General features: G+C 49.4%; 1 protein-coding gene across 7 annotated transcripts in view; it reads right to left on the bottom strand.

The window, feature by feature from the left end:
- Positions 1-24,435, bottom strand: part of ACLY (ATP citrate lyase) — a 463,802-nt gene that overhangs the window by 42,116 nt on the left and 397,251 nt on the right. For all 7 annotated transcript variants that reach the window (XM_085616801.1, XM_085616574.1, XM_085616958.1 and 4 more), the window contains one exon: positions 22,634-22,784. In XM_085616801.1, coding sequence (XP_085472927.1) covers positions 22,634-22,784 — 151 coding nt within the window. The remainder of the gene's footprint in view (positions 1-22,633; positions 22,785-24,435) is intronic.

Below are 24,435 nucleotides of genomic sequence, written 5' to 3' on the forward strand. Positions count from 1 at the left end.
CTTCATCTTCTGCCTGCTTGTCGGCTCTGGAAGCTGAAACCTCTGCTTCGGAAAAATGACGTCTTCCTGCTGTTGTTCTTCGGACTCCGGTTGGACTGGAGTCTCCTGGACGAGGGTGTCTGGTGCCGATGAAGACAATTGTGCCATGACTCTCCGAGCTAGACCATCTCGGATTGTATTTTTCGACCGGAACGAAGCACAGGCCTGGCAATCTCGGCTTTCATGCTCTGGGGACAAGCACAGATTGCACACCTCATGTAGATCAGTGTGGGGGAATTTGTGTCCAGACCGAGGGCACTTCTTGAATGGTGTTGTTTCCATGAGCCGAAGGCCCAATGGCGCAGTTGGGCCCAACGGCCCTCGACGAGCACCGGAATCGAGAAGTGAAGGTTGTTCGAGACGCGTGTATAAGGAAGTCTGGATCGAAAACAATACAGACGGTAGGAATCAGGGAATGCGCGTAGAGATGAGATCGGTAACGAAACCGAGCGGGAGCAACATACACATCCGAGCCCGATGGCGGAAAAAAACAATCTGAAGATGGAGTCGATGCCCATGCGCACTATGCTCCAGAGGAGGAGTCATCTACCATACAAAGACTCTTCCAGGACAACAAAGTGTAATCATCCGGGCCCACCACCAGATGGCGATCTATGCACTAGTGTGTGATCTGCAGCCCATATGCCTCAAACAAGTAGTTATCAAAATTAAAATAGTTTTCAGAATGTAAGCAGTGGAAGGATTCAAATCAGCCAATCAAAAAGACGGCATGGAAGAACTTACCTCTGATAACACTTTCTGGTGTATACTCGAAATGCAGGTTCAACACCTTGAAATGTCCCCAGGTGGGATTGAATCCCGAGATTTACAAAACATTCTCTCCTGTGTCAATATGTGGCCTCCACTTTGACTTCGTCCTGCCCCAGTAGTGACCATGGAGTCAGATATAAGCGCCACCCCTGCATGTAGATAACGGGTTCTTTCTTGTCTGTCCCTTGCATGTGAAGCTCAACAATAATCAGGGGAAACTGTGCAAACCTCTAGTTTGGGACCTTTTTAGAAGGAAAAAGACTATTATACAGAATGGAGAGGAAGGAAGGCGGTCAGGAAGGAATGGTTTCTTAGCCGTAATCCCAGTTCTCTCCAGGGGAATCACCATTGAAGTCATAAGCACTCAATGGCCCACCCCCCCCACGTGCGGGGATCCCGGAGCACTTTCCATAGTATATCTTCTTATGAGCACTTCAGGAAGGTCAGTAGAAACACTTAAGAGAAGAACATAATGCAGTCTAGAAGGAAGGCTGCAATGGCCAAATTCTTCAGGTTGTACTTAAAAAAATAAAATAAAAAAAAGAGTCAAGAAACCCATATTTTTTTTGCCTTTTTCTCTTCAAAAATCTGAAGTGGATTTTTGTACAACTACTTCTTTCAACGGTTTTAAACTGTTCGTTTCATTTTCTATCTTTTTCTGACAGGAATTGGAGGCATTTTGTTAAATAAAATGCCATCTTTACTTGACAAGTGGTGTGTCTGTGGGAGACCCTGACGACAGTTGAATTACTTTCCTTCCTGAAAGTCATGTTCCTGACAAATGCCAGCACTGCAGGACGTTTTCAAGGTATACCCTGACGGAAACAGAGAAGATTTGCCTCAATGGCACAGAAGAGCGATGCAGGCAGCAGGCGCAAGGTGAAGGTGGGACACCAGGAGAGCAAGGAGAGGGTCAGTCCTCTACCAGGGCTCTGCCACCTTCCTTCTTGCTAAACAGGAGAGATCCACGGAATGGCACATCCATCAACAAGTACAATGCTGCTGCAGTCTGCTCTGCTCAAGCAGTTGGTACTGTCCAGTCCAAAATGGATAATGTATTTGGCCACATCCTGACAATCCTGGATGGTTTGAGCTAGGCTGGCCAATGAAAACATCTGTTTCCCGAATGTTTAAATTCTCTTCAACTCTTTGTCTGATGTAGGTAATAAATTGTGGTTCGCAATGCTGGCGGAAACCTGAACCACCAGACTTTCTGGCAAAGAGTGATGGGTCAACAAGTCTGGGCTGCCTGTGGGGCCTGGCTACTTGCCACTTCCAGAAAGACATGAACTAGGCTTAGACCAGGTGCCCTTCAAGGGGTCAGTCATTGAAGGGAAGTGAAGGCTCAGATGAAGCCAGTGCAGTTTAGTAAACATCTATTGACGCACAAGTTACTACTTGTGTAACGATATATCTGTAAGAGACATTAATTAGTGATAGATTCCTTACCTTAGAATACCCCCAGGCGTCAGACTGGATCCGGAAAGTTTGTCAGCAGTACCCATGTACGTCGGAAGGTGGCGTTGTGCGGCTCCACGTCTGTCGCTGGCGTCGTAAGCGCCGAAATGACCTCACAGACTACTTAGGTGCCACCCATGTGCACGGACGTCAGTTCTGTACACGACTTTCCGTGCCAGAAACGCAGAGCCATGCAAGACACTGACCACTGGTGCCATGAAACTAGGGCCCTGAAAGGGATGACCTTAACCCTAGAAATCAGTTCGCAGAACGGGGAGGATGGGTGGGGCGGTAAGGAATCTATCACTAACTAATGTCTCTTATACAGATCTAGCGTTACACAAGTAGTTAATTGTAGTGACTTGTGCATCTGAAAGAGCCACGTTAGTGATAGATTCCTTACCCGAGAACAGATACCCCAGCAATACCCACCCCGGAGGTGGGTCTGCAAATCAAAATCACACCAGAAAGTCCCAGAGAACCGAACGGTCAAAGAAGCCATCTCATCGGACTTGGCTGTCGAGGCAGCAGTGCTTGGTAAAAGTGTGCAGCGAGGCCCACGTAGCTGCCTGACAGATGTCCTGGAAGGGAACGCCGTGTCCCAAGCAGTAGTGGCTGCCGTTGCCCTGGTAGAATGGGCACGCAGCCCCACAGGAGGCTCCTTCTAGCCAACGAGTAACAGGCTTTGATGCAGAGAACGGCCCACCGAGAGATGGTCCGTTTGTGCACGGCCCGACCTTACTGGGCGCCCATGTAGCCAACCAAAAGTTGGTCAACCACCCGAAACCGTTGTGTGCGCTTCAGATAGAACGAGAGCGCACGTTTTGGGTCCAGACGATAGAGCCTCTTCTTCTTTGAAGGATGCAGGGACGGAAAGAAGGTGGGCAAAGTGATGGTCTGCCGGATGTGGAAGGGCGTGACAACCTTGGCAAGAAAGAAGGACGAGTCCTTTAAACCACTCTGTCCGGATGAACGGAGAGAAAAGGAGGTTTCGAAGAAAGAGCCTGGAGCTCACTCACTCTTCTGGCAGAGATGATAGCTACCAGGAAAGCCGTCTTCATAGTGAGAAGACGGAAAGGACAGTTATGAAGTGGCTCAAAGGGAGCACACTTGAGATAAGTCAAGACAAGATTTAAGTCCCATTGAGGCATTAGTAAGGGCACGGGAAGAAACATGTGTATAATGCCTTTCAGTGATTAACAATTTGGGACTTTATAAAAGAAGGCTGATCTGGAAGCCGTAGAAAGGCGGACATGGCCGTGAGATAACCTTTGATAGGGCCCAGAGCAGAGCCCTGCTGGGCCAAAGAGAGAAGTAACAGAAGGACCTCGGAAAGAGGGGCAGCAAAGGGATCCACAGCCTTTGCTGTGCACCATGCCATACATTTTTTCCCCACCTACAGGCGTATACAGTCTCAGTGGAAGGAAGTCTGGCTACCAGAATAATGTCTCAGACCTTGGAAGGAAGGTCGAAAGCTGTCAACTGTCGCCGCTCAACCTCCACGCATGGAGGTGGAGGCTGGACAGGTTCGGGTGGAGGACCGTCCCTTGTTGCCGCGACAGAAGATCCTACCAAAGAGGCAGTTGAACCGGGGGAGCGATCGCCATGCTGAGTCGCATGGGATACCAGTATCTTCGTGCCCAATCCGGAGCCACAAGGATGACTTGGGCCCGGTCACGCCGAATCTTCTTCAGCACTTTGGACAGAAGTGGTATAGGCGTTAAGGCGTAAAACAGACCGCAGCTCCACTCGTGATGAAAAGCGTCACCAAGCGACTGCCGTCTCGGAAATTCCAACACGCAGAATTGATGACATTGCGCGTGCTCTTCAGTGGCGAAGAGATCTAACCAAGGCTATCCCCACTGCAGAAAGACGGTGCGCCAACTCCGAGTGAAGACGCCATTCGTCAACCATTATGCACCGGCGGCTGAGTTCGTCCGCTCTGGCGTTCGGAGAACCTGCCAGGTGGTGAACCACCAAGGGAATGCCTTGCTGTTCCAGCCATGTCCAGAGGCGGAGAGCCTCCGGATATAGGGTCCACGACCGCACCCCGTACAGTTTGTTGCAATACCACATGGTGGTGGTATTGTCTGAACACCTGCACTACACTTCCCCGGACAGAGGGAAGGGCCATTAACCCAATCGCGATGCGTGAGCCACCATTGCAATGGTCGTGCAGTGCCCTCCAAGATCTGGACGTGATCGGCCAGGTTGCCCCGATGCTGTGCCCACTGGAACTTCAGGTCCCACTGCAGAGCCCGCATATGCCACCTGCCATGGTGCACAAGTAGGATACAGGAGGCCATTAGGTCCAGGGGCCGGAGGGTCATCCTGACTGAAACCCGGCATAGAGGCCGAAATATTGGAATTAGCCCCTGAATATCCCGGACTCGCTGCACGGGAGGATAAACCCGAAAATGCGTCGAATCCAGAACCTCTCCGATGAAGGGGAGCGTCTGAGAGGAACTCGGCAAATGCAGGAGGTCGGCCGTAGCCTGGAGGTGGGAGAAGACTGCCTAAGGCGAACCCGCCTTCAACAACCAGTCGTCGAGATAGGGGAAGACCGGAACCCCCGAGCTGTGCAGATGAGCTGCAACCACCGCTATCCCTTTTGTGAACACCCGAGGGGCACTGGTAAGGCCAAAGGGGAGCACGGCAAACAAAGTGTTCTAGGCCTACAGTGAACTGCAGGTAACGCCGGTGGGCCGGCAGGACGGGGATATGAAAATATGCGTCCTGCAAGTGCAACGCTACGATCCAGTCTCTAGGGTCAAGGGCAGCCAAGACCTGAGCCAGAGTCAACATCTTGAACGGATCCCTTCTGAGGAAGCAAGTGACGTTTGTGGTCCTTCTTGGGGACCAGAAAGTAGTGGGAACAACAACCACGTCCCACTTCTGGCCCAGGAACACGCTCGATGACCCCCTTTGCCAGGACAGCCGTGACTCCTTGCTGGAGAAGTGCAAAAAGGTCCCCCGACATGCGGTGGAACTGAGGTGGCATGGCTGGAGGGGCAGTCTCGAAGGGGAGGGAGCATAAAAGGGCATGTCTATACGGGAACTTTGTACATCCCCTGAAAAACCAGTGGACCGCAACCAGGCATTACGACGGAGGGCCACTGTTGTGGAAATCACCCTACCCAGTGAGTCCGCGGTGGCTAGTCCACACTTAATAGCGAACCGTGCTGCACGGAGGTTCCTGTGGCACCGGAGCTGTCGGCGGAGGTCCCTACGGTGCTGGGGCTGAAGCCCTCAACAGGGACCGCAGGGCCCGAAGGCGCGCGGCGGAAGCCCGACGCAAGGGAGGGCCCTCAACTGGGACCGCGGGGCCCGAAGGCGCGCCGGCGGGAGTCCGACCCCTGAAGAGGCGGTCCATGGCTGCAAGAAAATCTTGCAACTGGGCAGGAGTCACTGACGGACCCGGAAAAGGTGGGTAGGTCGCGGGACTGGCAGGCTCCAAAGGGCCCCCTCGTCCGCGTATGGAGACCGACGAGGGGACGTCGGAGAGCGGAAACGCTTCGACTTCTTATGACATCTCTTACCCGAATCCGAGTGGGAAGACGTCAATACCAGGGAGCGATGACTATGGCTCCGCAAGCGATTTCTCGAGCAACCCCTGGACCTCGAACGGCGCGGAGACGACTGCCGGGCCTCCAGTAGCTTATGGGAACGCCCCCGCAAGGGCTTCGGAGCCATGGCCAGATAGTCTGAACATGACCGGGTGTCATGGTGGCGCTCCAGACAGTAGAGACAGACGCCATGGGGGCACAGGCCCCGCAGGATTAAAATCCAGGCATCCCTACGTGCCACCAGGAGTCAAAGACTCAAAAATGGAAGACCAAAAGTCTCAAAAGATTAGTCAAAAAGTGACTAGGGTACGTGCTCTAACCAGATCTGTGCTTGCTGGCGCAGAAAAAGAAAGAACGGACGTCAGCGCGCATGGGTGGCGCCTAAGTAGTCTCCGTGACGTCATCTCGGCGCTTACGACGACAGTGATGGAGCCGCATGACGCCACCTTCCGACGAGCAGGGGTACTGCGGGCGCAAACTTTCCGGATCCAGTCTGACGCCTGGGGATATTCTAAGGTAAGGAATCTATCACCAACTTGTCTCTGTCAGATATGTTATCTTAACTTCGATAGACAGCAGCTGTAAATAGAATATATCTTTGCTGCACGTCTTATCACCACAGCAAAGGAAGCAGTCACTTCTGCTGATGGTCGAGGGGAGAACACTACCCAGTGTGCAGGAAGTGTCCAACCCACTGGCATCCTGGAAATCCATGCATAGATTTTCATCATAGTGTGGGGAAAAATGATCGCGATCATCTCCATTGTCATCTCTAAAAGCTGGCAGGCTCATCAGTCGGAACCAAAAAAAGTTGAAGCGCCGAGGTGAGGCTCCAAGTTAATGGCATGGTTCATTCGGACTGGACTGGAGCACCTGCAGAACGCAACCTTGGTTGGGGTCTAGATGAATTTGACTGAGTAAGATAGAATTATTGGGGCAATGTCTTTCTCCGGGTGTAGTGGGGCTGGCTTTGTCGTTACAGGGATCCGCATGGGTTTTGGTGCTGGGCTGTAAGTCAGCCCTGATGTCGAAGCAGAGCCCAAGACAAGTTCAGGGGGCACGGAGGGTTGACTTGCCGGCGGTAAACCGACTGGAGTCTTCAACGAATCCCTGGGGCCTAGAATTGCACCAAAGGGTGCCAGAAGACGCTCTGCTTTTGCCAGTGTGGGGCCTGGGCTACCTCCTCCATACTTCTCTGCAGCTGGGAGGCTGCATCACTTCCTGTGTCAGACAGGCGCTAAATAAACAAGCATTCCCGCAGCATGGGACACTGCCACTTGCCACCGGCCAGTGGGGGCCTGGACTACCTCCTCTAGATCTCCCTGCGGCTGGGACGCTGCATCATTTTCGGCGCTGGGCAGGCGCTATACAAACAAACAAGGATTCCTACGTCACAGAACGCATGCGCTCGGGCCAAGAGCGGGCCCATCTGCATCCATACGCAGCCAAACGAGGCTAGGCAACCCCTCGTAGCCTTTACCATTGCTTATTCCTCTGATTTTACAATAGTCTGTGAACAGAATTATGGGTAAGAGAAAATCTGTTCCATCTGTGCCTCCCAAGGATCACCCAATAACTGCTTCAATATCCATCCATCTTTTAAACAAATGCAATGGCTGAAAGTAACACAGATTGAGGAGTGTGGAAGAAAGATTGGGGGCAGCCAAAAGATCTTTATCAAAGGTCACAAACAACGAGCCAGATATGAATTTTAACACTGTACACCAGGCCAAAGTTGTGCCCCGTTGGCCAAGGCATCGAATCCCTGTATTTTCACCTGTGTTCTAGTACTTACAACTGCCAAAAGGTCACCCAATAGTAGTAAACCATTGGGTTCTCCTCCAACCAAAAAGAAAAAGGCAGTTTGCGCCATGTGAGCAATCACTCAAGGAAAATGCCCGTTAGAATTAAATTTTCACTTAGATTTGTGGCAAGTGCACCAATTAATAAGCAACCTGAGTCGGGATCCACCCCACGTCAAGCACTAAATGATCCTTTTGGCGGTAGTGCAGTAAATGAATAAATGAAGGCTCTGGAGGGTGTCCTCGTAGCACTGATGGACCCTATTGTTTCCCTACTCCGAGGAATCGACTAGAAATTGAAGTATTTACTACACAAGGGGCCGGCAAGCTTCCAAGTGATGGCCACCAGGAAGACAGTTTTCAAAGTTAATAACCGCAAAGGACAGTTATGAAGAGGCTCAAAGGAAGCGCACATCAAGTATGTGAGAACCAGGTTCAAGTCCCATTGAGGCATCACAAAAGGAATAGGAGGGAAAAGGTGAGTAATGACTTTGAGAAATCTATTGACAACTGGGGACTTGAAAAGGGAGGGCTGATCAGGCAGCCTAAGAAAGGCCGAAAGAGCAGAAAGGTAGCCCTTGATAGTGCCCAGAGCAGAGCCCTGCTGGGCCAGAGAGAGAAGGAACAAAAGGACCTCAGAAAGAGGGTCAGAAAGGGGATCCACAGCTTTCGCCGTGCACCATGCCATATACTTCTTCCACCGGCAGGCGTATACAGTTTTAATCGAGGGACGCCTGGCTGCCTGAATCACATTACAGACTTCAGGAGGCAAGTCAAATGGAATCAACTGTCGCCGCTCAATCTCCACGCAAGGAGGTGGAGGCTGGACAGGTTCGGGTGGAGGACCGTCCCCTGTTGCTGCGACAGGAGATCCTCCCAAAGAGGCAGTCGTATCGGGGGATCCACGCTCATACTGAGTAGCTCTGGATACCAAACTCTTCGAGCAGAGTCCGGTGCCACAAGAATGACTTGGGCCCAGTCGCGTCTGATTTTGAAGTGGTATAGGCGGAAAGGCGTAAAACAGACCGCAACTCCATTCGTGACGAAAAGCGTCTGAGCGAGTGCCGCCTTGGAAACAACGCGCAGAACTGCTGACATTGCGCGTTCTCTTCGGTGGCGAATAGATCTAACCAAGGTTCTCCGCACTGCTGAACGAGACCTTGTGCCACCTCCGAGTGAAGACGCCATTCGTGATCCAACATGCACCTGCGGGTGAGTTAGTCCGCCCTAGTGTTCAAAAATCCTGCCAAGTGTTGAACCGCCAAGGAAATGCTTGACGTTCCAGCCATGTCCAGAGACGCTGAGCCTCCTGACATAGGGTCCAAGACCCCATCTCACCTTGCTTGTTGCAGTACCACATAGTGGTGGTGTTGTCTGTGAATACCTGCACTACTCTCCCCTTGACAGAGGGAAGGAATGCTTTCAGTGCAAGTAGGATCGCCCTGAGCTCCAAAAGGTTGATATGGAGCTTGGAATCCGCCGGAGACCAGAGGCCTCTGATCTCCGCCTCTCCCATGTGGCTGCCCCATCCCAGGAGGGACGCGTCCGTCACCACTGTGTGCTCCGGTTGGGGAAGGGAGAGGGATCTGCCGCTGACCCAACGCTGGTCCGAGAGCCACCACTGCAAGTCATGTGCAGTGCCCTCCGAGATCTGGACGTAGTCGGACAGGTTTCCCCGATGCTGCGCCCACTGGAACTTCAGGTCCCACTGCAGAGCCCGCATATGCCACCAGGCATGATTAATGAGCAGGAGGCCATGAGGCCCAGCAGCCTCAGGGCCTTCCTGACCGAAACCCAGGACCACTGCCGAAAGATCGGAATCATAGCCCAAATGTCCCGGACTCTGTTCGAGAGGATAAACCTGAAACTGCACCGTATCCAGAACCGCTCCGATGAAGAGGAGCTTCTGAGAGGGAATCAGGTGAGACTTCGGCACGTTGATGGAAAACCCCAGCAAATGCAGGAGGTCGGCCATAGTCTGGAGGTGGGAGAAGACTGCCTGGGGCGAGCCCGCCTTCAACAGCCAGTCATCGAGATAGGGGAAGACTGAAACCCCCGATCTGCGCAGATGAGCTGCGACCACCGCCATCACTTTCGTGAACACCCAAGGGGCGCTGGTAAGGCCGGAAGGGAGCACGGTGAACTAAAAGTGCTTGTGGCCTACCGTGAACCGTAGGTAACGTTGGTGGGCCGGCAGGATGGGGATATGAAAATAAGCATCCTGCAAGTCCAACGCTACCAGCCAATCTTGCGGGTCTAGGGCAGACAAGACCTGAGCAAGCGTGAGCATCTTGAACTTCTCCTTCCGGAGGAAGCGATTGACGTTCCGGAGGTCTAAGATAGGACACAGGCCCTTGTCCTTCTTTGGAACCAAGAAGTAGTGGGAATAACAACCACAACCTACTTCTGGCGTTGGAATGCCCTCGATGGCCCCCTTGGCCAAGAGGACCGCAACTTCCTTCTGGAGAAGTGCCAAGTGATCCCCAGACATGCGGCAGCACTGAGGTGGCATGGCTGGAGAGGTAGACTCGAAGGGGAGGGAATAGCCCCTTCGGACTATCTGGAGAACCCACCTGTCCGAAGTGATGGTGCGCCAGTGGGGGAGGTGATGGCGAAACCTGCCACCCACTGGTGTCCGGTGGGCCTGAAACACCGGACTAGGAAGGTTATGAGGCGGTGGTGGTGGTGGATTGACCCGCCTGCTGGCCCCGGGACCCACCACGGCGGGCCCCACGACCGCGCAGAGGTTGCGGTTGCGTTGGCCGGCGGTTCTGAAAGGAATGCGCTAGGGCGCCTCGACCCGGACCTCGAAAGGAGCGAAAAACAGACCCCGAGGGAGCGTGCGTGGAGGCGAGACCCAAGGATTGGGCCGTAGCCCGAGAGTCCTTAAAGCGTTCCATAGTGCTATCTGCCTCGACACCAAAGAGGCGTGTGCCATCAAAGGACATGTCCAACAGAGTGTTCTGGACATCCCCGGAAAAGCCAGTAGTTCAGAGCCAAGCGCAACTGCGGAGCGCCACCATTGTGGAAAGAGCCCTGCCGAGGAAGTCGGCCGTGTCAAGTCCATAACGGATAGTGAATTTGGCAGCATCTCTCCCCTCTGTAATAGCCTGGGAGAGCACCGCATGAGCTTCCACAAGGCACTGAGGCAGCACATGTGCCACTGTGTCCCACACAGAATGTGAGTAGCGGCCCAACAGGCACGAAGTATTCACCGCCCGCAATCCAGAACTGGCAGAAGATTTTTTCCTAAATTGCTCCAGTCTTAGATTCCTTGTCCGGAGGAGCAGAAGGGAATGCGCTCGGAGAGGTCGCGGCCTGGACAACCAGACTCTGAGGCGTCTGGTGTTGTGTGAGAAAGCTGGGGTCGCCGGGCGATGGCAGCGTGCTACACCCTTATCCACAGGAACCCCTGTGTTAGGTTTGTTCCAGGTGCTTACCAGGATGTCAGTAAGGGCGTTGTTGAAGGGCAGCGGCGGCTCCGCAGGAGGAGGACGCTCACTGCAGCACTTCAGTCAGGAGATTGGTCCTGATAGGCACAGAAGGGAGCTCGAGGCTAAGAGCCTCAGCCGCCCTTCGCAACCACAGAAAAAGTCCTAACCTCCTCCGTAGCCACGGAAGAAGGGGACAGGGTACCAGGGTGTGGAGAGAAATCCAGATCGCCTGGACCTTCCAGATCACCCTCCAAGTCTGGCTCATCCTCGCATTGAGCTGCAAGAGGGTCCTCAGACCCTTCCCAGTACCCCTTCGTCCGCCAGCTGTGGAAGAGGCTGGTAAGGATGCCGTGCCCGGGGAAATGGGAAAAACTCCCCACCTGGAATTGGAGGGTAGTAGACCAATCCATGATAGACGCAGTCCGGCGTCGTGTCCGGCGCCGTCCCCGGCGCAGAGGCTGGCGGCGCCGCTGGGCATCGTGCTGGCGTAGCCAGGGCCAAAGGCGGCGGCACAGGGGCAGAACCACCCAACGGGTCCACGGGGCCCGAAGGCGCTCCGGAGGGACCCGGTGGGGCGAACAAACGGCCCATGGCCAACAGGAAGATATGTATTTTGTCCGGAGTTGCGTGCGGGCACGAGAAGGCCGCAGGCAATAATGGAGGCTCCATCGGAGCAGCGGAGGACCGCCCGCCCCCTCCACCGCGTCCCGTGACCAGTGAGGGGTAGACGAAGAGCGAAGTTGCTGCTTAGACTTCTTATGGCACCGTGACTTACCTGTCTCCGAATCCGACGAGCGATGGTGTCGGCTTTGCGACCGGTCCCTCGACCTACCACGGGAGCAGGACCTCGAGCGGCGCGGAACAGACTGTTGGATCTCCAACAACTTTCGGGAACGCTCCCGCAAAGCTTCGGCGTCATGGCCCGACAATCGGGGCACGCCTCGGGGTCATGTGCGTGCCCCAAGCAGAAGAGAAATGTCACCGACATGTTCCGACGGCAGGCCCTACAGGACTTAAACTCAGGCATCCTTACTGAACCAGGAGTCGAATACTCGACAAAACAAGAGAAACAAGTTCTCAGAAACCAAGTTAAAATATTAACTAGGGGTACCACTCTTGGATCTGCGCTTGCTGGCGCGGAAAAAGAATTGACGTCAGCGCGCGTAGGCGCATCTAAGTAGGTCCGACAACGTCATCTCTGCGGCTACAACGCCAGCATCGTACATGGAGCCGCATGACGACGCCTACCGACACGCAGGGGTACTGCTGACGAAAAACTTTCCGGATCCACTATGCTCATGTAGAAGATTTTGACCAAAAGGCGACCAATGATTCAATTCCCATAGACCTTGGCATGTTTATTCCATCTGAATAATTCCATCAAGCTGAGGCAATGTTAACTTCTAAATCATGCTTCTTGGCATGGGCACCAGAATTTAACCTGCTGTTTTAGAATGTGGCCAGTATTACAGGTAAACTGAAGGATGACAACTGGTACAGTTTGAAAAGGAATTACCATATTGCATGCCTACAGGAAACTCGGAAGTATAACAGTGTTCATATTAATGGGTTTCATTCTCTTGAAACACCAGCCATTGGATCTATTTCTGGGCATCCTATGGGAGGTTTGTTAACTCTTGTGTCTGTCTCTTTAGCAGGCTCGATAAGCAATGTGTTTATTAAATGGTCTCATTTTCAGATTATTGGTCTCTTTGTGCTAGCTTGACAATTGTTTGTTATATTTTATCACAACAATTTTAACTACAAAGTGGCTTTAATTGCAACACTTCGAGATTTAAAGGGTGATTATGTTGTATTATTGGGGATGGGGGATTTTAATAGAAGGCTTTGTTCTATCTCAAGGAATGCTGTGTGTGGTACAATTGGCCATGCGGACGTCGTAGATATTTTGCATTTTGAGTATAATCCTTGTAGGGATGTTTTTAATAAGATCATGAACAGGTTGACATTATTACCAACAGTAAACCTACCTCCAGCTAGGGCCCTGAATCAAGTCACCTTCACTGGGAGAGGTGCAGGTAGTATGATTGACTTTATAGCCGTTTCAACCCAAAGGTATCAGAAGGTATTTAACTTTACTGTTCTTCAAATCTGTCATACCGCTTAGCTCTAAGGCGAATCATAGCCTCACTAATTGAAAGCACACCCACGTTGCTCCTCCAATTGAGGTAGTTATGAATAGAGGTATTTTGTGCAAATTGTCCACTGTAGATTCTGGCCATTTACTGACAGAACTGGTAGCTAAGAGCCAAGAACATCTGACGGTATGCGTGGGGACTAAGGTGGAGCCTGCTCACTTGTTGAGAGCCTATAACGAAAACAAAATTGTCACAGAACTTCTGGCTCTACCGCTGATTAATCAAGGCCCTCAAGAATAATGGAGGAGATAAGGACATGTAGATCACGTTATAAGGAAGCAGTTAGAGAGAGATAGAGTAATTACTAGAGGCCCGCGATAAGAATGAAGCATCTCGTTTCTGGAAAATTGTAAATGTTTTTTTTTTTTTAATAAAGACAACCATAATACTAGCTTGGACACAACCATCTCACCGCATTTGTAGGTGGCACATTTCTCTAAGGTATTTGAGAGCACTTAGTATCAAGACATTTGGACAAACAATGCCCTGAACGTCCAATCCCAGGGAAATAGAGATTTTCTGGAAACAAGATAATCCTGGCCATTGAACAGTGTCTAAGAAACAAAGCACCTTGCCCTGGTGGGATTCCTATGGACCTGTTCAAAAGTAACAGATCTATGGGTCCCAATAATAGTGAATGAGCGGAGGAGTGGAACACATGTTGAAATCTCACCTCATGGTCCAAATCAATCCTGGTTCCTATTTTCAGGAAGGAAGATAGAGCAGATTCTTGTTATTGCCCCACCTCCCTGATGGACTCCACTGCTAAAGTGCTGGGCCGAACTCTTAGATGGATTGGAGTTATGGGTCACTAAGAAAGGAATAATTTATGAGGCAGTATGGGTTCAGAAAAAGGCCTGGGTACCATAGACCAATGCTTGAATCATTAAATTATACCAAGGTGAAGAGGGTTTGTTTATAGCTAGCATTCATCGACATCAGTTCCAAGTTTGACTGTGTCACCCTAGCCAAATGATTGGAGAGAATACTAGAAATGGGAGTGGATACTGTAATTGTGCATTTATTGCCCCAACTTCACACGGATGCGACGGGGTTGTGTTTTGGCATCCTTTAATTTCTGTCTCTACATTAATCATCTTGTTACATCTCTGCTTCTTAAAGAGGCAAATACACCTAGGGTGGAAGCAAGGCAACTACCAGCTCTGTTACATGCTTATGATTATGTCATACTCTCCAGAACAGAAATAGGGCTACAGAAGCTACTGGACAACGAATAGTTTACCTGTCGGTGTAGTTTTGCACCTTGAAGATCTTTCTGGATTCACTATGCTGTGCATTATTCCGCGGTGGTTGGGTCCGGAATCGTAGTCTTTTTTTTTTTTGTAGCCCGGGTGGCGTCGACGTCCCACCATTTGGTGTACTTCTCGTGACGTCGGCATGCTTCCTGCGGAAGTCCCACCTTTGGGGGGCCATCTTCGGGTTCTTTTTTCCCCTTTCTCTCTTTTTTTTAACCCTAGGCGTTATAGTAATTTCCATATCAATATATCCTTTCAGTATTTTCTTGTTCCTTTATTCTTTGTCCTTCCACCTTCTCCTGCCTCATCTTTCTGGCGGAGGTGGGTGGGTTCGCTAGTGAATCCAGAAAGATCTTCAAGCTGCAAAACTACACCGACAGGTAAGAAACTATTCGTTTTGCAGTGTATCTTTCTGGATTCACTATGCTGTGCATAGATTTTGTAGCGGTTTGTTATCTTTGTGGTGGCTGGGTGGAAGATGAGCGTTGGTCGTTGAATATATGTTGAAGCACCTTCTGTCCTACTTGTGCTTCCTTGTTCATCTGTATATCCACACAGTAGTGCTTAGTGAACGTGTGTACTGAAGCCCAAGTTGCCGTCAGGCATATGTCTTGAATGGGTGTGTTTGTCAGAAAGGCAATCGTTGCTCCCTTCTTCCTTGTGGAGTGGGCCCGTGCCCCCTCCGATAGCTCTTGCCCTGCCTGTTTGTGGCAGAATTGTATCGTTAGTGCGATCCATCGTGCGATGGTGCCTTTCGTCACCGGTCTACCCAGGAAGCTGGTTGCGAAGGACACAGAACTGCTTGGTTTTCCTGTGCTCCTTGGTTCTCTCGATGTAGTGCATCACTGCCCTTCTAGCGTCTAGAGTGTGCAGTGCTCTTTCTGCGCTTGTTGCTGGGTTCTGAAAGATACTTGGTATTTGTATTGTCTGGTTCATATGGAATGCCGACACCACCTTTGGCATGAAGTGTGGGTCAGTCCTCATGACGACTCGGTCCTTGTGTATTTGGATGTAGGGCTCTTGCAGCGTTAGCGCTTGCAGTTCGCTTACTCTGCGTAGCGAGGTTATTGCCAACAGAAAGGCTGTTTTCATTGTCAGCATTTGTAGTGAGGCCTTGTGGATGGGCTCAAAGGGCGCCTTCATAAGTTCCGTAAGGACTATGTTGAGGTTCCACGCCGGTGGCGGCATTCTCTTTGGTGGCGCTATCCTTTTTGCCCCTTCCATGAATCTCTTTACTACTCGTGACGTAAAGAAACTTCTTCCCGTCTCACCTCGTGTGTAAGCTACGATCGCCGCTAGGTGGACCCTTAGCGAGGAGGAGCATAGTTTAGCCTTTAGTAGGTGTGTGAGGTATCTAAGCACCGTTGATTCCCTTGTCAATTTATTTTGCAGTTTATTTTTGCTGCACCACATTGTGAACCTCTTCCATTTCTCCCCATAGCATTTCCTTGTTGTTGGTCTCCTTGCCTCCCGCAGCACTTGCATAGTGCTTTGAGGTAACTTAAGGTGTGCAAACTCTATGTCTTCAGGAGCCAAGCCGCTAGTCCGAGGCTCTCTGGCTCTGGGTGTAGAACCTCTCCGTTCTGCATGGAGAGCAAGTCCTTTCTTTTGATGAATTTGTGTGGAGGCCCCTGTGCCATTTCCACTATCTGTGAGTACCATGTCTGTCTTGCCCACTGTGGTGCCACTAGGATCAGAGTCATGTTGCTGGTCCTGCATTTGTTGAGTACCCAGTGTATCAGTGGTATTGGTGGAAAAGCGTAGGCAAATGTTCTTGACCAACTTATCCATAGGGCATTCCCCTGGGATTGTTTTTCTGGTTGTCTGGATGCGAAGTTTTGGCATTTTGCATTCTGGCAAGCAGGTCTATTGTCGGTGTACCCCACCTTCTGAATAGCCTTTGAGTTTCCTGTCCATTGAGCTCCCACTCGTGGGATGCTGAAGTCTGCCTGCTGAGCCAGTCTGCTTCCACAATGTCCTTCCCTGGTAGGTGTATGGCCAGCAGGTCTATTTTGAGTGGGATGGCCCATCTCCAAATCTCCTGAGCCAGGTTGGATAGGGGAAACGATTGTGTTCCCCCCTGCTTGTTGATGTAGAACATTGTTGTAGTATTGTCCGTTTGTATCAACACTTTTTGGTTGTACAGCTTTCTCTGGAAGGCCTTCAGGGCTAGCAGCACGGTCTTCAATTCCAGGTAGTTGATGTGTCTGACTACATCTGCTGGAGTCCACAGACCCCTCACTTTGAGCTTGTTCATGTGTGCTCCCCATCCTATCTGGGATGCGTCTGTGGTGATGGTCACAGTTGAGCTTGGTGGTGTCAAGGGCTTCCCTATAGTTATGTTCTCCCTGTTCCAACATGCTATCTCTTCCTGCACTGCGTGCGTTACAACCACTAGATCCTCCCAACTTCCGCTTGCCTGTGACCATTGCTGTTGCAGCCATTCCTGGAATGGTCTCATGTGTGGGCGTACATTGGGAACTAGGTGAATGCATGACGCCATCATCCCCATGATTTTGCTAGCTATTCTCACTGTCAGAGCGCGCCCCTTCTGGTAGAGGCGCGTCTCCTTCAGCAGGGCTATTGTTCTCTTGTCGCTGAGCATCACCGTTCTGTCTATGGTGTTGATCTGTGCCCCCAGGAAGATCTTCACCTGTTCTGGTTCCATTGAGGATTTCCCCCAGTGTATTGAGAACCCCAGGTTTGTTAGTGTTCTTGTGACCCGCTGTGCGTGTTCCTCGCATTTGTCGCGTGAACTTGCCTTTATTAGCCAGTCGTCGAGTTAAGGATACACATGAATCCCTTCCCTCCGCAGGTACGCTGCTACTGCTGCAAGGCATTTTGTGAAAACCCTTGGTGTGGACTTTAGACCGAATGCCAAGGTTGTGAATTGGTAGTGATCCTTGTTGATGGTGAACCTTAACAGATTATATGCTGCCTGTTCATTGGGATGTGCAGGTAGGCATCTTTGAGATCCACGGTGGACATGAAGTCTCCGTCTCTCATTTGTGGGAGTAATTCTTGTAGGGATGTCATTTTGACTTTTTGCGTCCTTACGTACTTGTTTAGGAATCGTAGATCCAGGATGGGTCTTAGTGTTTCGTCCACCTTTGGTAGCAGGAAGTAGTTTGAGTACACTCCCGTGTTCCTTTCCTTGAATGGTCCTGGTTCTATGGCCTCCTTTTGGAGTAGCTGTAGTGCTTCCTCTACGAGTTGTGCTAGCTCTTGTCCTGAGTGTTCCCTTCTCTTTGGTTTTTTATTTGGAGGTCTCCTTTCCAACTCTATGCAGTATCCGTACTGTATGATGTTGAGTATCCATTTGTCTGTTGTTATTTTCCTCCATTCTTGGAGGAAAAATCTGAGTCTGCCGCCCACCGGTGTTGCATGCTCGTAGGCGTTTGGTTCGTGTAACCCTCTTTTGTTGGTTATTTTGTGCTCTACCCTTGGAGGGACGTTGTGGGTGAACACTCTCCTCCGTGTGAAGTCACTTTGAGGCGGGTTGGTCTCCCCCTCTTCTTCTTTGGCCTAGTCCGTTTCCCCTACTACGAAAGGACTGGCCCGAGGCTGGTACTGCCAGCTCTGTTTCTGCTGCCCCTGTTGCCCGTGACTCTCGCCTTGCTGGCCTCGCTGGAATGTTTGATGTGACGTTCCCGGTTGGTTTCCTCCCCTTCCGTAAGGTCTTCGTGTCGGGGTACCTCTTCTCATCCCTCTGAATTGCAGGGCTCCCATGGACCTTGCCGTCTCATTTTCTTTTTTGAGTTGGGTGAGTTTCTCATCCATTGGTGCCCCGAACAGCGTTTCTCTGTTGAAAGGGGTGTTCAGGATGTTGTTCTGTACCTCTTGCTTGAATCCTGAAATTCTGAGCCAGGCCTGTCTCCTTTCAGTTATTCCTATTGCCATCAGTCTGCTTGATGTCTCTGCCCCATCCAACACTGTTTTAAGGCATGAATTCGCTATATTCTTCCCCTCTTCCACTAGATGCGAAGCTCTTTGTTGGTATTGTTCGGGGAGATGCTTGATTAGGTCCCCCATTTCGTCCCAATGTTGGTACTGGTGCCTGTTCAGTAGGGCATTGGAGTTCGCCATGCGCCAGTGCATTGCCGCGTTTCTCTCTATTTTCCTCCCAGTGAGGTCCATCCTTCTGCTCTCCTTGTCAAGAGGTGGTCCAGAGGTCGCCGGGACATTGGCCCTTTTTCTGGCTGTAGATGCAATAATGGAGTCTGCTGTGACAGATCCCTTGATGTATGGAGGGTCCTGGGAGGAGTGTTTATATTTTTTCTCTGTTCTGGGTGTGATGGACCTGCATGTTGCAGGGTCCTTGAACGCCTCCTTCCCCTGGTTCATGACACTCTGGAGCATGGGGAGGAACTGGCTCCTAGTTTGGATGGGGAGCAGTGTTTCCAGTAAAAAGTCTGCTTTCGGTTTTTCTTCCTCTAGTTTCACGCCAAAAGCTGCAGCCGCGCTTTTGACGACCATGTTGTAAGCCCCAATATCATCTGGCGGCGAAGGCCTCGAAGGATAAGTCTCCACGGGCTCTTCTGGATTTTCAGCGTCGAGGTCCTGCCAATCCAGGTCTTGTGTCGACGGCGCCGAGCTGTAGTTAGATTGCTGTTCCTCCTCTTCTTCGGGAGTTTGACAGCTCTTCAGCGTCGAACTCGTCCTGCTCTTCGGCCTCGATGACCGTCGGTGATTTCGTTGGGATAGTGAATTTCTTCATCTTTTCGTCGAACTCCTTCCATTTCGGAGGCATGTTCGGCGTCGAGCGCTGGCCTTTTCGACTGAGCTTGCGTCAACGCGACCTTGTCCTTTGTGGTCGAACGCCCAACTTCGTGGGCCTGTTTCGACGACCTTTGTTTTTCAGCGGTCTTCGCCACCTTGGAGTCCTTCTCGAAGGATCCGCTGGGCCTTACGTCCTTGGATCCACTCGTGGTCGTCGAAAGTTTCGGCGCCGGTGTTTCTTTCGAGGACTTCGACTCTGATTTTCGAGAGTCAGTCTCTGTTTTTCGGGGACCTGTCGGGGGTTTTGCGCTCGACGTCTCTCCTACCTTGTCAGACGTCTTCTTATCGGTCTCTGCGACCGTGAAGTCATCAGGTCCCTCGGCGACATTTTCTTCATCGTCGGTGGAGAGGCCCAGGTTGTAAAGGGACGGGGCCTTTCCCTTGCTTTCCATGTTGTAGTTGGCTCTCCTCTGCCTCTCTCTCACCCGGAGTGTCTTCGGTGTGAAGGCGGAACAGGCGTTGCAGTCCTTGCTCTCGTGGTCGACTGGCAGTCAAAGGTTGCAGACCGGATGTTGGTCCTTCTGCGCGTATTTGTGGTGGCAGTTACGGCAGAATTTAAAAGGTGTTTTGTCCATTCCTGCGCTCAGTGTCCCTGAGTGCGCATTCTCCGTTGGACGTCAAAGATCTCGAGGTTCTCCTCCTTCTTCGTCGTCCCGGCTCGTTGTTCTTTCTTTCTGTAGTCTTCAACTTTTCTTCGATGAAACTCGTGCTTTTTCTTCTTTCTTCGCAAAAAACTCTGGAGCTTCTCGGTGACGATCCAGACCCAACGGCGGAAAAAAGAATCTGAAGAGGGCGCCCCAAGGTGGGACTTCCGCAGGAAGCATGCAGACGTCACGAGAAGTACACCAAATGGTGGGACGTCGACGCCCACCTGGGCTACAAAAAAAAAAAAAAAGACAAAAGAAAGACTACGATTCCGGACCCAACCACCAGACCGCGGACTAATGCACAGCATAGTGAATCCAGAAAGATTCACGCTGCAAAACTTTGATTTGTCTATGAGCAAATTAGGACTGTCTATTAACTCTAAATCGTATACTGTGGTCTGAGGCCAGTCTACTAGTAAACTGATATCAGATTATGTTAACAAGACCAGGCTGCTCTATGTTGACAGGTCCATTGCTGCAGTCTTCAAGTTAGCTGCCAAATTAGCCTCTAAACCCCTGGACAAACTGATCGATGTATACAAGGCCAGATGCATCTCAGTAGCCACACATGATTAAGGCATCTGGGGAGTCTGACAACACAAATCCAGGCCAGCGGAAAAGCCTTTTTAAGACGGTTGCTATTGATGTCCTCTGTTGTACCCACCTATGCCTGTCATGCAGAGTTGGGTGTTATCATATCTCGAGGATTGAGTCAAACTTGCACCCCTAATGCTATGGATTTCAATTTGTGCCAAAACAAAAACATTGCTCAATCAATCCATAATTCGACCATCTGAGGCTCGATAAAGCTAGCAACATTCCATGGCTGACGTATGTCGGGGACCAACTTTGCTCGATAGTGCGTGTGGAACTCTAACAGCCCACAGAGCATTACTTTGTCATCCAAAAAACATGTCAAAGATGAATTTCTTGTATTATGGGAAGAACAGAAGCCCTGGAGTGTAGTAAGAGATGGGAGTTGGCTTTTCAGCTATTAACCACTACACATGGTATGCAGCACTATTTAAACTTTATCCCAAGCCAGCATCATAGGCACTACTTAATTAGTTTTTGCTTTAACATTACTAACTTCCTTGTTTCTTATCCTAGAGATGCGTTTGGTGAACCAGACCTTGTACCGTACCCATGTGATTCAGAGTCTGCACAATCTACACTACACTTTTTGCTTTGGTAAACTTTACGAAGTTCCACGGAAATTTTCTTAAATCTACTACTTGGACAAATGAATATTAGAAGATGCAGGCCAGCCTTACTTTATTTACAACTTCTGCAGTCCGAATTTATTTGTTATTTGGTGTATAAATTTATCACAGCTGCAATTAGGTTACGAAACATGGTGGCCACGTAATCTAGGATAGTGCTATGATGATTGGAAAGTGATTAAATTACTTGCGCTTATTACATCTAATCTTGATGTGCTGTGCATTATTGGTATGTATGAGATAAATGAGTTGATAAAATGACGCAGGGCCTGCATTTACAAATTCCTATTCTTGTAAGCTTGTGGTTAGGATTTTCCTCAATTTCAAGCACTCGACAATTTGCGACCTGATTCGCAAAGTTATGATTGCTGCTTTATCTTTCTGCTTTTGGTGTTTAGCCTGTCTTAATGTTAGAATAATTTGTGGTCGGATTTTTAAACTATTAAACATGATTTTTACATGGTGTGGTTAGATTCGTAAACAAAATGACATTTTATATTTTTATGGTCTTTTAAACCGAATAAAAATTGATTGATAATGAGTGCCAAAGAGTCATAACATGACCTCTTTAAAGATTCCAATCTGTTCAAGAGTGGGAAGGGATTCGCACACTCTGCTTCGAGCTGGAGTGCTGTGACTTCTTTCGGTTCTGGGTGACGTATAGGTTCATTCTACATTCCCGGATCTCCTTCATATTCATACTGGCACACTCCTCGAAGGACTTGGCGTCGTGTCATGAACGCAAACACCAGAGGCATACCTCTTGGGGTTCTGTCACACATTTGGTTGCGACAGTCCCAACAAGATTCAAAACCTGTAATTTTAGGAAGGGACATAGTTTCTGTACACACTAGGATAAAAAAAATTTTAGACAAAAATCCACAACTGACTAGCTCCGGATCCAAATATGAAAGCACAGAAAGAAAATAACTGCTGCCTACGTGGCTCAGTTGCTACTTCCAGGGCACAATGAAGTCAATGTGGAGCTGCACAGGAACAATGCTGTTTAAGTCTTCCGGATCTAGTCTGGTGCCTGGGAATATTCTAAAGTGAAGGAATCTGCAGTTAGAAGTATTCATCAGAATCTATGCACCAGGGGAGAGACATACAGAAGGAGAGGAAGTAAAGCCATTAAATAAGGAGCAAACAAATTAGACGGACTAGAAAGCCAAGCAATGGTAAGGAGTGGGCTGACGCAAAGCCTCTGCAAGTACTGGTCTTTTCCACACTAAGTATTCAACAATAACAGTTTTTAGCCATCTGTTGGTGAAACCTTAATCAAAAAATTAAAACAAGTTATCGAAGACAGCGTTTAGGCCTCCTTGGCTGGCGAAAAACAAATGCTCCATATGGATAAGACTCAGGGGACTCTTTGTATACCAGCATTGATAACTTAAAATCCGGTTCATGACAGTCAATGAGACTATAAGGTAGGGTTAAAATAAAAGGAGTGAGGAATATGGGGGTCCCAAGGCAATTAGATACCACTAGATTCTTACAATGGTCAGCAGTCCAGATGTAACACTAGAGATCAAGTCTTTCCCAGCACGGGCACAGACAATGGTGTTGTGAGCTCCAGACACAGCAGGGCCATGATCAGCTGTCACCATTAGACACATTTCAATGAAATGGCAGGCATACTTTGGGAGTCTGAGGGGGGAAAGAAAATGAGGTACGTTAATGAGTAGGCAATTATTTATACAATGCAGCAGGAAGGCTTCAGCTAGTAGGAAATACATACCAAATTTCCTAGCAGTCCACCCAAGCAGGCAATGGTCTCCATGCTATATACACATTTTCTCTACCATCTGTAAAGCAGTCTAAGCACTAGGATTTTATACAAGTGCAACACTCATTAAAACATTCTTTTTCCAACTGTAAACTGCATACACTAACACATTACAAGCACATAATGCTTTCACTGGTGCAGCTTGAGTGGCCAGTCTGGTAGGTATACTTGATATAAGGTAGTACAAGAGCTTCGTCATTTACAAGCCTCAAGTAAGGCGAACTAAGTGTGCGACTGTCAGACTCCTCTTAACCTGTACAATGCTCCACTGCCATGACTATGTTTGCACTATACAAATAATGCTTACATATTTACATACCATATTTTAGTTATTTGATTAATTTTTAACACACTAACAAGCTGTAGAAGATATCTATATTAGGTGCAAATGTGTGGCTAGTAAGATGACAGAGGTTTGGGGCAGTTCTGAAATGTACAGAAGAAAGGATCTGTAGTTAAATTTTTTTCTGGTGCTCTTTTTTATTGCACTGAGAAATATCCAGGTGGTACATTTGAAGACGGGCCTGCTGGAACTTCAGACAAATTTACCACATTAAGAAGTACCTTCTGATTGCATATGGAATCCAGAGAAGTTTTTGGAGAAAGGAGAGAGAACATTATTTATCAAATGAATTTATTAGTACTTAAGAAGCAGTGGTAATATGACAAAGGGATTGTTACCATTGCAATGTCTGGCTAACACAAAATTGGCTCTCACTCTGTCTTTTATGTGGTCTTCAAAATATGCAGCTACTTTAAAAAAAATTATGCCTCCTCTTGCAAATTATAGGAGAGAGGATGGTGGGAGTGAAGTCAGTCATTCGCTTCTCCTCCTTTTCCCTCTTAAGAAGCATATTAGAGGAGAAAAGTGACACATGTGGTAGATAAGTGTCAGCACACAGCATGCAAACATTTGTTTGCCAGAAACTTCACCGATTATCATCTATTCTTTGTGGCAAAATAGAAAATTCAACAGATGCTCCCATGCAGGTCACGCAGGATTTGCTTAGACTGCCCCAACCTTCCAGCAGCAACCGTGATTTTTATGTGCAAGGTTAATTGTAACCAATGGTGACTATGAAAGATGGAGGGTGTTTCCTCAGCAACTGAACCACTGTAACCTGCTCTAGTTGACAATTTCTGGGTGAGTGTAGGAATGTTTGTGGGGATTTCTGTATGCACACTGGCAGGTTTTAATAAATCAGAGCATGGAGAAGAGCAGAGGCACAAGCCCCAAATGATCTCATGTTAGATAGTGAGCCAATAAACAGCACTATTCAACTGAGCAAATTAAAAGTGTGGGCAATCAAGATCATAACATTCCTGGATTATGGGAAGTGAATGCATGTCATTACTAATTGCAGCTCGCCTTTTCCTGGCCCAATAGCAGGGCAGCCATCTTAGTCAGTAATCACCAATATTGTCTTTTCTGGAGTAAGTTTTAGACTATTACCTTTCATTTAAGCTATTCAACTACCAAAATGTTGGATGCTATTCTCTTTGAGGTTACTT

This window comes from Triturus cristatus, chromosome 1_1 (genome assembly GCF_964204655.1).
Source record: "Triturus cristatus chromosome 1_1, aTriCri1.1, whole genome shotgun sequence".
Classification (NCBI taxonomy): Eukaryota; Metazoa; Chordata; class Amphibia; order Caudata; family Salamandridae; genus Triturus; species Triturus cristatus.